The sequence below is a fragment of the Glandiceps talaboti genome, chromosome 16 (assembly GCF_964340395.1).
Source record: "Glandiceps talaboti chromosome 16, keGlaTala1.1, whole genome shotgun sequence".
NCBI classification, from domain to species: Eukaryota; Metazoa; Hemichordata; class Enteropneusta; family Spengelidae; genus Glandiceps; species Glandiceps talaboti.
The window spans coordinates 1,894,247-1,908,639 of record NC_135564.1 but is presented as its reverse complement, the minus strand read 5'-3'; the positions used below and the strand labels follow the sequence as shown (position 1 = coordinate 1,908,639).

The window sequence follows — 14,393 nt, the reverse complement described above, 5'->3', positions numbered from 1 at the left end:
AGAACATGTGGTCACGGCTGAAGAATGGCAAAGGATGCAAATAGCCGAAGAAATTAGACAAATTGAAGAACTTAGAACTGAGGTTGAGGTAAGGATATTTTTCACATGTTTACATATTGTATCTCAGATCACAGTAAGGTTTTTGTACAATTATCTCAGACCACTGTAGCTCATAACCCATTTTTTAAATTCGTTGTTGAAATAAAATATTTTCCAAAATGATTTTAACTGAGAATAGGTTGATGCTTTCTTGTACAAAGTAACAGAAAAAGTTTAAAGAGTTTACTATACGTCTGATGTGCATACTACACCAATATGGATAAATATACGTTTTCTTGCAATTTTTGGATACAAGCGAAGCGAAGATGTCAGAGAAGGGATGAAATGAAAAATGATTTATGATTATAAAATAATTTCACTTTTCAGGAGGCAGGATCATTAGAGAGGATGGCTGAACAGGAAGCTATCAAACTGTCCGTAGCTGCAACCCTGGCTAGGGATGAATTTTCGAAAGAAGCAGCCCTGACAGCTGAGAAGAGGGCCAGGTCAAAGGCCAAAGGTGAAATAATGTGTGATAGATTTTACTTATTCATCATCTATGTGGTTTTGGCATATGAAGTGAAATTATTATTAAAACTTATCAAGTTAGAAGCCGTGGTATTGCTCTTATTAGAAATGGTGTTTTTCGATTCATTGATTCGAACTAAAAATATCTTTTGGCATTTCGTACTCTTAAAGATTTGTTTCAGATGTGTCACCAACCCTCTCAGACTCTGGAGGCTGTAAATCGGTACGTTAATTAATTGTAACCCTGGTATTATCTTTTATACCGATAAAAGTATTAATGACCAGTTAAATGGACTATGTCATGTCAGTGCACCAATATTGTATTTCTGTTTCCACAGCTGAAAGGCGGCGGAGACTGACTAAAAATTTGAAGTACGCCATCAAAGTTCGGGAAAGAGGAAAGCTGGAGAGGTCGGCGAGGGATTTCGAAGCTGCCAAAATCCCTGACCCTGATAATGATCTTGAGAAGGCCGAGAGGATTCTCAAAGAATTCCAAGCTCGAGACGGTAAGTATTAAAAATACTTTCACTACTCAATTTTATTGGTACATTTTCTTTGTACTATGTTTCGATACTAGTTTTATGTTTACAAGTTACCAACCCATGCAGTCCACTTAGCCACAGGCACTCGAATCAGTCTATGATTTTTTTTAAAAATGTATAGTAATATAGTAATGTAGTAAATATTTACTACACATTTTTGAAAAAATCATACCGATTGATTCGAGTGCCTGTGCGCTTAGCGTGTTCCCGTTCATTGGACTCAACTGTGTATAGTCAATATCTGCATCGAACTCCCTGTACTGTATATTCAGTGGACATCGGTGCACGGGTCTAACGAACACTTTTGGGTAAGAACCCAAGAAGGACTCGAATAATTAAGCTCGGTGAAAGTTATTTCTCACGGAAAGTTCAGGAGTAATATCAGCCAGTACTTTTGTTGTCTGATTTACCACTAATTTATAAATTAAAGTACGCTTTCTTTCCAAAGCTCAATTGGAATCTATCTGTCATTGTCACTCAGTCCAGCTCTTATCCCACTCAATTAAAGTTTAAGATATCGTTAAATAAAGTGACTGGTAAGAAGGGCAATAGATTTCTAGTTTTCTTGTTCCATTGGAATTTTATACTCCAAACGACCGTGGCATGCGATGTGCAGTGTAAATGTAGAAAATGTGGTCTGTTATCTTTCATTTCATGACGAAAATGGTGAATGTGATGTGCTAAAGATTATGAGAATATGGTGTGACGAGGCTAGAAATTATTAAAACGACGTGACATGGCTAAAAGTGATGAAATTAGTGTGATGTGGCTAAAAATTATGAAAACAATTTTTTAATGGTTCGTGTGGCTAAAATTGATGGAAGATGATTGTAAATATTATACGAGAATGTATCGTAACGTTTGCTTATTTGTTACTGTTATATTTCTTTGAACAATAGGGGCCTAAAGGACTTGTTAAAAATCTCTCAGATTAATTCCACAGTTGTCCAAATTTGAAATGTTCTTATATCGTTTAATATTATTCGAAGAATATTCATCAAGTTCACCTGTCCAGAATCATCAGTAAAATTATATACATTTGATGTTTTATGACACTTTCAGGTTTGTTGGAAGCGATATCTAGACGTGAACTTGAAGAACTGGAATGGGCCCTCAAGTACGTCAAAAATCAAGGCTTTGAACAAAACCTAAGAACTGAAGTTGCTATGGCGACACAGATCGTGTGTAGTCTTCGAAGATTGGAGAAACTGCGCCGAGAGATCTTAAACTTGAAACAAAGCATATGGGAAATCCATAAATACCCTACACCACTAGTAGAGGTCTATACTGTCATGAAAGCTGTGTATGTTATACTAGGTAAAGACGAAGAAGATTTAAAGGTAAATTATAATGACGTCACATTTCTATGCTGACAAATATAATGACGTCACCTTTCTATGCTGATAGTGAGCTGGTATACAGAAATGATGATTATATGGGTTGTTCGCTATATAGTACTTTCTTCTACACGTGTCACTAACACATAGTCTATCTGCTAGACCTCGGATGTTCTTCCGATACAATACGATACACGACCGAACATCGCTATCGAGGATGGCAAGCCCTCACTGCGAACTTCGTTTGCTTATAGTATCGAAAGAAAGCCCGAACGTCTAGCAGCAAGACTAACTAACACATAGACCATTGGTTTATAGAAAACATAGTATTACCGGCAAATGTTGACTGTTTCCCGATATATTAAGAATCTTGGACAACCTAAATCATGCCACTATAAACCTAGTGATAATCATTTACCCTAAATATAAAAATATTCGTGATTATGAGACAAAGAATTGTCAGAGGTGTTCATGAATTATTGCTGTCCACCACAAGTTTTGAAATTCCTAGGATCACGATACTCTTTTAAGTTTCCACTTCTAAAACTCTCAATCGTTCCACCCCCCCCCCCCCGAGATTAATCAGCACAATATTATATGACTGTGAATGATTGTATTTTCCAAATTCATTCTTTCTTGCAGACTTGGCAGAAAGTACAGGTTCTCGTAGGGAAAATTGGTAAGGAAAGTCTCAGAAGGAAAATCATGGAATGTGATATTAATACAATACCTGCATGGCGAGCACAGAGAGCTAGTGTCATTCTAGGAAACCTGAGTTTGGAACAAGTGAGAGACGTCAGTGCTGGTGCCACAACATTCTACATCTGGGTAGGTATAAAGACTCAAGGACTTAGGTTCAAAATTCAGAATCAATTATTTATTTTAATTGGTAATGTATTTTTTAATTTAATCAATTTCAGCTTTGTGGTATGATTGATGAGGTCATCATGAGAGCAAGAGAGAGACACGGTGTAGAAGCTGATAACAGTAGTAGACCAGAAGAAAATGTCAAAATCCGACAGAAGTACAGATCACGGCTACAGGCCATGAAGGAATCTGGACTTTGATTACTCACATCATAGGGACAGGGTCAGCAACTACTGCGCAATTTTGTCAGTTTTGTTTCCAAGTAAAATGTTACTTATATTTTGACATTCACTATCACTTAGAGTCACAGGCCGTCAAAACTCCTACCGTATAAAATGCTATAATCTAACATAAAATTATGTCATTTTATTCATATTGTATGAAACTACAGTACAATAGTTTTGATTTGTGTCTGTCATAGTTAACCGAAAGCTGGTTTTCCGCAGTAGTAGTTTTAATTTGTGTCTGTCATAGTTAACCGAAAGCTGGTTTTCCGCAGTAATAAGATGTAATTCATTTTTTCTATTTATCTTTATTTTCTTTGTGTTTATATGATTGACTTTGTGGGCATAGTGAAGATTTTATCATTGGCAGTATACTTACATATGGTGGGCATAGTAAAGAATTTTATCATTGGCAGTATACTTACATACGTACTTAATTACTCTTAAGAACTATGTAAACTATTTTTCCTCTTTCTAAATTATGAGTACAATTACCAAGTAAACCAAACATGTGAAATGTTGCATCTTCTTTCATTTAAGTGTCACAGACTTGTGTGTTATCATAGACATCTATGATTTTGTTTTTAAATTTCTGAATGTCATTGAAACTGCAAGATACGGTCATTAGTTACACACAAAGTACGTCTCCAAAGTGATCATGATAGGGAATGAAGCAATGCAGAATGCGACGGTGAAGAATATCGATTCCAATATGACTTTTTACCAGGAAGCAATGAGTGTGACTCTTTTAGCAAAGATCCTTTATCTAACAAGTTAAGAACGTTTGCATGGTTCCGTTTTAAGGAGTGTATATGTGTATTTACTTCTGGAATTAATTGAATCATTTGATACACAGGGTTATTTTTTTATTTCTTCAAAATATGTGTGCCTGCTTTATTGTACATATATCAGATATGTATGTGTTATTATTTGTTATTATAAAACACACAAATCAACTACCAATCATTCTAGTACGTACAAGTTGAAGTACGATGGGATAATCCGTACATGTGTGTGTCGAGTTAAATATATCATATCCAAAAGTAGATAATCCATGCGTTATGCCTTGCTTAAATCATAGACCCTCCACCAACGGAGATCTATGGTTTATTTCATTCGAACTAAATGTAGTAATAAATTGCGGTCTTGCTATAAAAGTGTAGCAGTTGCAGTTTCTTGTTGGTTCCTATGTGGTTGTATCAAAGAGAACCGTTGAATGATATTTAAGTTCCGTTGTAGCTACGTGGGACATATGCACGTCCCACAATTACGTGATCTTGACCTTCATGACGAAATGGCCAGACATTTTGATTTGGACATTTTGTCAAATCTCCATATGTTTGATACTATGGGTCTACCCCCCACCCCCCCCCCACCCCACATTATCAATGAGGCCTTAACGTTTGACTTTGACCAACATTTCCAAGGTCAAATATTGTCTTCCTGTCACAACTCAAGAAGTTTCAATAAATGGAGTCTCTCAGGGTAAAACTTCCCTCAAAGTTATTTGCCAGTGTAGGCTACGGCTTTGACTCGCGCTGCTCTGAAATGGAGATAGTGTGACGATATATGGTGATCCTTCATGCCATGTTGAATAAAGAAGAGATGAAATTGGTATAAAAGATGCACATGATTAATGAATAATATTGGGCAATGTGCAGATTTATAATTAACAGTTTTAGAGTTGGAGATAAAGTCAGTGACAATTCATCATTTATTTTAAAATACTCGCGTCAGAATCGTGGTGATATATGTAGATTTATTCCAAGTGTCTACACGTTCAAGTGTCTACACCATGCTATCAAAGGTGAACATTCTTTTTATACCTTAACCTTTGACTTTGTCCACCATCTTCAAGGTCAAAGAGCAAATTGCTCAATAACTTAAGTTTGTACCTAGAGACACCATTCAAGTGTCTGTATTTAAATTTATAGAGTTGAGATTTCAGCTGGACATGAAGCTTTGATTTTGACCTTCATCTTCAAGGTCAAATTCTAAATTGTTCATTGACTTTATTCATCTTCAAAGTCAAGCCAGTTCAGGAGTATGTCTTCTATGAAGGCTTGTTTTAGCAAGCAACTATCACTGCGATTCAAACGCAGATATTTCATTATAAATGGTGAAATGTCACTGACCGTATCTCCACCTCTATAGTAACTCTGTACTTTGCTAAATATTAATCATACAACTTCACATTACGTGTATTCTTTTGTTATGTTTGTATCAATGTTATCTCTTCTTTATTCAAATGTAAATATGACATGAATGATCACCATAGAAATCTTCAAACTGTCCGATGGCTTCATTTCCAGAGAAGCGCTAGTCGAAGTCGTAGTCCACACTAACAGCTAGACTACCAGGACAATACAAATTCTGTCCACACACATCTTTTACCCCTACACTTTCTGAGTCCCCTGTCAAAAAAAGATGCCATATCTAAAGGGTTTTGTTTAGTTTGTCAAGTTAATTTTAAAATATTATGAAAAAAGTTTGTTTGATGTAAGATGTCGTACTAAACTGATGATAAACTTTACATTCGCGTGTTGCAAAACAAAGCTATCAGTGTATGGGTAAATATTTGTTTTTAGAGATAATTTCACACAGCTTGCACCACTATAAACTCAGAGACGTATGTGTTATGAATCCACCAACATGGTTTTCTTGACACGACAGAGCCTCCTGTCCTATATTTTCTTTCTATTTACTGTGATTTCTTGGGGCTTCGCTAAAGGTGAGTTATTTCATCGAGTACTTTTTCTTGAATGTTTTGTGTTGAATTGCGAAAAATGTAAGTTAGGAGAGCGGAATAGTGTAGTGATACTGATAGCCGTTCAAGTCTACATGTAGGTTACAGTTAGGATAGCGGAATAGTGTAGCGATGGCCGTTCTCAAGTCTATAGGTAGATGAACAGGTAGGCTGGCGGCATCTCGTACGTAAGTAAACACCCCTAGTCAAATATGAAGATTTTACATTTTGTATCATTTTGTTATCAAAACCCAACACAGTGCTGTTACAGTGGTGTGCATTGCAGAAAAGAATAAGGGATATGTATCTACGAATTATCGTTATTATAATTGTTCTATACTGCAGGTGAAGATGAGACCGTTAACACAATGTCTTGGAACGACTACGACCCCACTCTCAAGATGATTATCATTTCAAGCTCTGTAGGAGCCGGTGTAGTACTCACTGCACTCCTGGCCACTATCTACGTTGTAACAGCAAGTTCACCAGTACAAACAAGGTTGTTTATGACAGAGCCGCGTGACGGAGATAAATAGCAGCCGACATTGCTTTCCTGGTATCCCGTGCGCTGACGATATTGGTGAAGCCAGATGGAGCCGGCATGACTGATGTGGCATCAACTCAAGGACATTATATGCTTGATTTCGTTGATTTCGTTCGATTCTTTTGTTTATTCTAGATTAATACCCTATTGTAATCTTTGTAAAACAAATATATGATCATAAAATATATCTACTTAGACCGGTTTGTGGTGTGGTGATGGCAAAAATTACGTATTGATTTAAATAAACATAGAGTACACATTATTCTCACTTTTCTATTTTTATAACATGCATGTTACACATTTCAATGCTGTGTGAAGTCATTGTGACCTGTAATTAATAAATAGAACGACCTTCTTTTAAAATTTGCACAAGTATTAAAGATTCTTCATCTTTGCGAAACGTGTGTGAAATCTTGAAAACACCTTCTGTTTTCCCAAAGAAATGTCAAGTATGATATTGTCTAACAATGATCCAGGGACATTCTAATGTCGTATGTCTAACAATGATACAGGGACATTAGACAATATCAAATTAGGATGTCCCTGGATCATTTACTTTAAAACTGAATGTTCCGCGTTGTGTAGAATGTCTTGTCCAAGTCAGAATGTCTTGTAGAATGTCGACGTCGTGTCCAGGTCCAAGTCAACCCACGATGGACAAGGGCGCCCTCATACGAGGCCAAATGAGTAAATCGGACTAAAATCGTCACTTCCGTGTACGCCATCTTCTCTCGCTCCGACTCCTCTTCGTGAATCAGACGTGTATAAATACATTTTTTCACCTGGTGCATAGTACTTACGTTGTTCACATTTTATCAAAATGATAAAAGCTATATTAGTTTTCAATAATCATGGGAAGCCAAGGTTATCAAAGTTTTTCACTCATTATGTAAGTATTTGTCTATTTTCTTTATCACTACAGTGCCAGTGGTCTAAATATTGGTGGTATTATTGATTGCAAACCTACGTGGATATGGTACTTGGGCCGAGTTCTGGGGAAAATCGGCTTTTCCTTTAGGTAATCGGTGAACTTGCGTAGACATTAAAGCCAAATGAAAGGTCAAATTCTCAATATATAGTATTTGAATGTGTAACATACAGCTTCGGCAAACGCTAAGGCCATGATTCCGTGAAGGCGTTTAAAATTGTTTATATTGATTTTCGTTTACTGCTGATGACAGGGGTGTTGTGGTTTTAAATACGCGAATAACTACAACAGTATATCGACATTAATATTACTGGACGTAAAATATTACGAAGATATTTCCTACAGCTTGCTGAAAAAAGAAAACAACAAGGCATGGTTGTCAGTAATTTCTTACATGATTAGGTTGTGTACGGTAATCATCCAGCCAGGGTTTGGGGAAAACAACGGGTTAGGGGTGAGAATAGTGCTCAAAGGAATAGTAAGAATGTAGTGGACTGATTGTATAAGAGACGCATTTGTATTCAAGATGGGGATTTGGTTGGGAGGGTCTATGTTTGGGGTTGTTTACAGTTGGACTCTCTAGCATAATCCTGATTTGCACCCCCCACCCCCATCCCCCCACCTCAATGGATACGGTTCTGTATGTGTCCCAGAGTGAAGTGTTTCCTGAAATGTTATTTATGTCATGTTTTAGAATGAAGATATGCAGCAACAGATTATCAGAGAGACATTCCATCTCGTGTCAAAACGAGACGACAATGTATGTAATTTCCTAGAAGGAGGAAGGTAAGTGTTTGAATATGTAATAGTTATCCACAGTCCATTTGTCACACAGAGGAACTTTGAGTTAACTAGTACACTAGAAGTCTAGTTCATTATAGTCAATTTCATTTTACATCCCCAAAACTGTGTATTACATATGTATTTTCATCTTTGTTTGATACTAGAATATTGGTATGTAAGGACCACTTTGCCCTGTAAGCCAATTTGACGTACCACTGATGCACACAATTTCTAGTGACACACCAAAATTTGGTGTTCCACTATACTTACGTGGTGACTCACAAGAAATCTCAGTTTTCTCATTTTCACTCACAACAAAATTTTGTTATCGTTGAGGGCACACTGGTGAGGACAGTACTTTACTCATGATAAATGAAAACAAAATATGTAACCCATTGTTACACTGGTATAAATGTAAACCACATGCATGGATTTATACCAGACTTCAGTCATTTCAGGTCTTAAGTTCTTCGTGTATGCTTTGTCTCATTACAGAGTCTGATTATTCAGCATGTCCAATATTCAGTTATGTGTCTGTTTAGTAACAATTGTATTCTTTTTGTACTACTGCAGTCTTTAATATTAGAAGGTCTGATTATTGATTATTCATCATTCAGTTATGTGTCTGTTTAGTAACAATTGTATATTTTTGTACTACTGCAGTCTTTAATATTGGAAAGTCTGATTATTCAGCATTCAGTTGTATATCTGTTTATTAACAATTGTGCATTGTTATTTTTTTTTCATTGTAGTCTTATTGGAGGGTCTGACTACAAGATTATTTATCGCCACTACGCAACTCTGTATTTTGTGTTCTGTGTAGATTCATCAGAAAGTGAATTAGGAATACTAGATCTTATACAGGTAAGTGATTGTGTAGTCAGGATTGAATAGATAGAATTATCTAGTCAGTAATGTCCTCTGTACTGGTGAGGGTTATATTCTGTACTTCATAGGACCAATAGTGTACTTTATTAAGTGATAGTAAGCCATGGCAATGGGAAGGGGGGGGGGGGGTGTGTGTTAAACGTAAACTTGGCAGAACCATTGACGTAGACACGCATTGCCATGATCTAGATGCACGTTGTCTTGATGTATAATGATCAGGGTATAAATTCCATATTTTAAGCTTATACACGGTATAATCTTCTATCTTCTTTATTCTGACAGGTATTTGTAGAAACACTGGACAAGTGTTTTGAGAATGTATGTGAACTTGATCTCATCTTCCATGTTGACAAGGTGAGAAGACATATACATATAGACCTTTAAGTAAAACCTGTTTTGTTATACATATACTATATGTACTATACAGTCTTGTAGATTAATCCCCTTCTCCCAACTCGTACTAGTCTATCTGCTAGACCTCGGATGTTCTTCCGATAGAATATGACACACGACCGAACATCGCTATTGAGGATGGAACATCCAAGGTCTAGCAAATATCATCAGGATATAAATAACTGCCAATCAGAGAACCATATTAGCGACAAGCACAAACAGAGGACAATAGCTAATTTTTCATGTACATGGCCACATCTCACAGCCAGATACCCATGATCAGCTCGCAGACATACATGGCCACAGCTCACAGCCAGATACAAGATACATAAATTTCCATACAGACATACATGGCCACAGCTCACAGCTAGATACAACATACATAAATTTCCATACAGACATACATGGCCACAGTTCACAGCCAGACACAACAAACACAAACACAACAATGAACACACAATACTCAAGTCTGTACTGCTGGAAGTACGTATATTTTTACGATGGATTGCATCCTGCTGTATGCTGTGGCTAAGTGTAAGATAATTTATATATGTGATAAGGAGAATATTTTCCATTACCTTCAAAGCCAGTTCTAATTGTCCACTACTGATAAAAACAATGACCTGGTAACAAGCATCTCTGCATAATGGTGATAATAGTAGTAGTTTAACAGAATTCTTTTGTAAGTATTTGCAGTCTTTGATGCAGAGATGCTTTAGAGAAATAAATGTGACATCAGCAAATGCTAGCTGAGGATTTGTTATTCACTCATTCTTACATTGGTGAAGGGGTGAAATGTCACCTCAGCTTTACACGTTTGACATGTCTTATTTATTTGATGTATAGGTACACTTCATCTTAGCAGAGTTAGTAATGGGTGGAATGGTATTGGAGACAAACATGACAGAAATATTGACCAGGTCAGAGGAACAAAATAAATTAGAGAAACAAGAGGTATGTTTTAGTCACTCCTTTCCTTCAAAGCTAGTATACTTGGTATCACCAGTCCATAGTATTCATATTTTGGTTTTGTAGTTCTAGTAGTAGTCATATATGATGGAAACCTGATAATATGCACGTACCTTCACAAAATTAATAAACTCAGCCGACCCCCTTTAAGATTTTGTAAAATGCAGTTTGGTATTAATTCATACAATTTCAGAGAGTACTTCCATCAAATACATAGTCATGAATATGCATTGTTCATCTAATAAATATCCATGTCTGCTAGACCCTTGACCCAGTGGTGCACAACTGAAGTAATCGTTGAGGTTACCACTGAAATAACCATAGAGGTGAAATAGACTTTCAATTTGGTGTTTCATGGTAGCTGTTTTATGTTATATCAAATCATGAAATGACTCTCCAGAATCCCAAGTTTATACAAATACCTTTATTTCCATAGGTGATATTCCCTTTAATTTCTGTTTTGTGTAGATTGTAATTTTCTTTTCTAACACCATTATATTGTTTCCTTGACAGGCTGGCATAGCGGCTGCACCAGCAAGAGCAGTATCAGCAGTCAAAAATATCAATCTTCCAAACCTACCATCCAATATTCAACTGCCAAATCTACCATCCTTCAGATAGAATACATATATAACTTAGTACCTTTTCATTATGTTATATATGTACTAATACAGTGTTCTCTATGTATACTAGCTAATGTAGATACCACTAGTACTAATACAGTGTTCTCTATGTATACTAGCTTATGTAGATACCGCTAGTAAGATTTGGTTGCATTATTCCAGTGCTCAGCCAAGAAAACTTCAGATGGTCAGTGAGACCTTTTTATTTTGGTCAGAGGCAAGATCAATCTGATTAGAATTTGATGTAGTGAATATGACATTATTTCGTTATTTGTTCGTATTTTGTTGTTCCAGAAGTGATTGATCCATATTCCTACATCAGAATTTAATCAGATTTAGACAAGTTGTGACTATTTACCACAAGTATTTACCAGTAGCAGATGAACAATATTGAGAAATGATGTTGTCATACCTAGTACATGCCATATTTCTGATACTATGTCAAATCACAAGACTTGTAACCATGTCATATACTAATGACATTACTTGTCTGGACTAGGGACAAAGAAAGACTACACACTACTGATATGTATTTTCAGTCAAAACCACAACTTGGCTAGTCCAAGATTTAAATTCTCTATATTCTTTAATGTAAGTTTCCTGTTGTGTACACTATTAACTGAAAACACTGCTATGAGCTGAGCACTGAATATGGAATATCAGTTTTCACAGACATCAAGTGTTCTTGACATCAGTGGCAAAGAACCTCAAATATCACCATTCAGAGTTTTCCTCCTCACACTTGACTGTACAAGGAATACAAGTAACTCGTGTTAATTAAGAACCAAATCAAATTATAGCATAGGCCCTAACCTGTACAATTAGGTCTACAGTGGGTTCCATCAGCCTAGAACCCAACCTGTACAATGAGTTCTACCGTGGGTTCCCTCGGCCTAAAACCCAGTCTGTACAATGAGTTCTACAGTGGGTTCCCTCGGCCTAGAACCCAACCTGTACAAAAATGAGTTCTACAGTGGGTTCCCTCAGCCTAGAACCCAACCTGTACAATGAGTTCTACAGTGGGTTCCCTCAGCATAGAACCCAACCTATACAATGAGTTCTACAGTGGGTTCCCTCAGCATAGAACCCAACCTGTACAAAAATGAGTTCTACAGTGGGTTCCCTCAGCCTAGAACCCAACCTGTACAATGACTTCTACAGTGGGTTCCCTCAGCCTAGAACCCAACCTATACAATGAGTTCTACAGTGGGTTCCCTCAGCATAGAACCCAACCTGTACAATGAGTTCTACAGTGGGTTCCCTCAGCATAGAACCCAACCTGTACAATGAGTTCTACAGTGGGTTCCCTCAGCCTAGAACCCAACCTGTACAATGAGTTCTACAGTGGGTTCCCTCAGCATAGAACCCAACCTATACAATGAGTTCTACAGTGGGTTCCCTCAGCCTAGAACCCAACCTGTACAATGAGTTCTACAGTGGGTTCCCTCAGCATAGAACCCAACCTATACAATGAGTTCTACAGTGGGTTCCCTCAGCATAGAACCCAACCTGTACAAAAATGAGTTCTACAGTGGGTTCCCTCAGCCTAGAACCCAACCTGTACAATGACTTCTACAGTGGGTTCCCTCAGCCTAGAACCCAACCTATACAATGAGTTCTACAGTGGGTTCCCTCAGCATAGAACCCAACCTGTACAATGAGTTCTACAGTGGGTTCCCTCAGCATAGAACCCAACCTGTACAATGAGTTCTACAGTGGGTTCCCTCAGCCTAGAACCCAACCTGTACAATGAGTTCTACAGTGGGTTCCCTCAGCATAGAACCCAACCTATACAATGAGTTCTACAGTGGGTTCCCTCAGCATAGAACCCAACCTGTACAAAAATGAGTTCTACAGTGGGTTCCCTCAGCATAGAACCCAACCTATACAATGAGTTCTACAGTGGGTTCCCTCAGCATAGTACCCAACCTGTACAAAAATGAGTTCTACAGTGGGTTCCCTCAGCCTAGAACCCAACCTGTACAATGAGTTCTACAGTGGGTTCCCTCAGCCTAGAACCCAACCTGTACAATGAGTTCTACAGTGGGTTCCCTCAGCCTAGAACCCAACCTGTACAAAAATGAGTTCTACAGTGGGTTCCCTCAGCATAGAACCCAACCTATACAATGAGTTCTACAGTGGGTTCCCTCAGCATAGAACCCAACCTGTACAAAAATGAGTTCTACAGTGGGTTCCCTCAGCATAGAACCCAACCTATACAATGAGTTCTACAGTGGGTTCCCTCAGCCTAGAACCCAACCTATACGATGAGTTCTAAATACAGTGGGTTCCATCAGCATAGAACCCAACCTATACGATGAGTTCTACAGTGGGTTCCCTCAGCATAGAACCCAACCTATACGATGAGTTCTACAGTGGGTTCCCTCAGCCTAGAACCCAACCTGTACAAAAATGAGTTCTACAGTGGGTTCCCTCAGCCTAGAACCTAACCTGTACAATGAGTTCTACAGTGGGTTCCCTCAGCCTAGAACCCAACCTATACGATGAGTTCTACAGTGGGTTCCCTCAGCCTAGAACCCAACCTGTACAAAAATGAGTTCTACAGTGGGTTCCCTCAGCCTAGAACCCAACCTATACAATGAGTTCTACAGTGGGTTCCCTCAGCCTAGAACCCAACCTGTACAATGAGTTCTACAGTGGGTTCCCTCAGCCTAGAACCCAACCTGTACAATGAGTTCTACAGTGGGTTCCCTCAGCCTAGAACCCAACCTATACGATGAGTTCTACAGTGGGTTCCCTCAGCATAGAACCCAACCTATACGATGAGTTCTAAATACAGTGGGTACCCTCAGCGTAGAACCCAACCTGTACAATGAGTTCTACCGTGGGTTCCCTCAGCCTAGAACCCAACCTGTACAATGAGTTCTACAGTGGGTTCCCTCAGCATAGAACCCAACCTATACGATGAGTTCTACAGTGGGTTCCCTCAGCATAGGCCCAAACCTGTACAATGAGTTCTAC

The 14,393-nt window shown here is 38.0% G+C and overlaps 1 protein-coding gene across 1 annotated transcript; it reads left to right on the top strand.

The window, feature by feature from the left end:
* Positions 1–7,554: 7,554 nt before the first annotated feature.
* Positions 7,555–12,736, top strand: LOC144447237 (AP-3 complex subunit sigma-1-like). Its single transcript, XM_078137139.1, has 6 exons — positions 7,555–7,716; positions 8,450–8,541; positions 9,291–9,402; positions 9,709–9,780; positions 10,666–10,773; positions 11,302–12,736. The coding sequence occupies exons 1-6, from the start codon at positions 7,648–7,650 to the stop codon at positions 11,407–11,409; spliced, it is 561 nt and encodes a 186-aa protein (XP_077993265.1). The 5' UTR covers positions 7,555–7,647; the 3' UTR covers positions 11,410–12,736.
* The last annotated feature ends 1,657 nt before the right edge of the window (positions 12,737–14,393 follow it).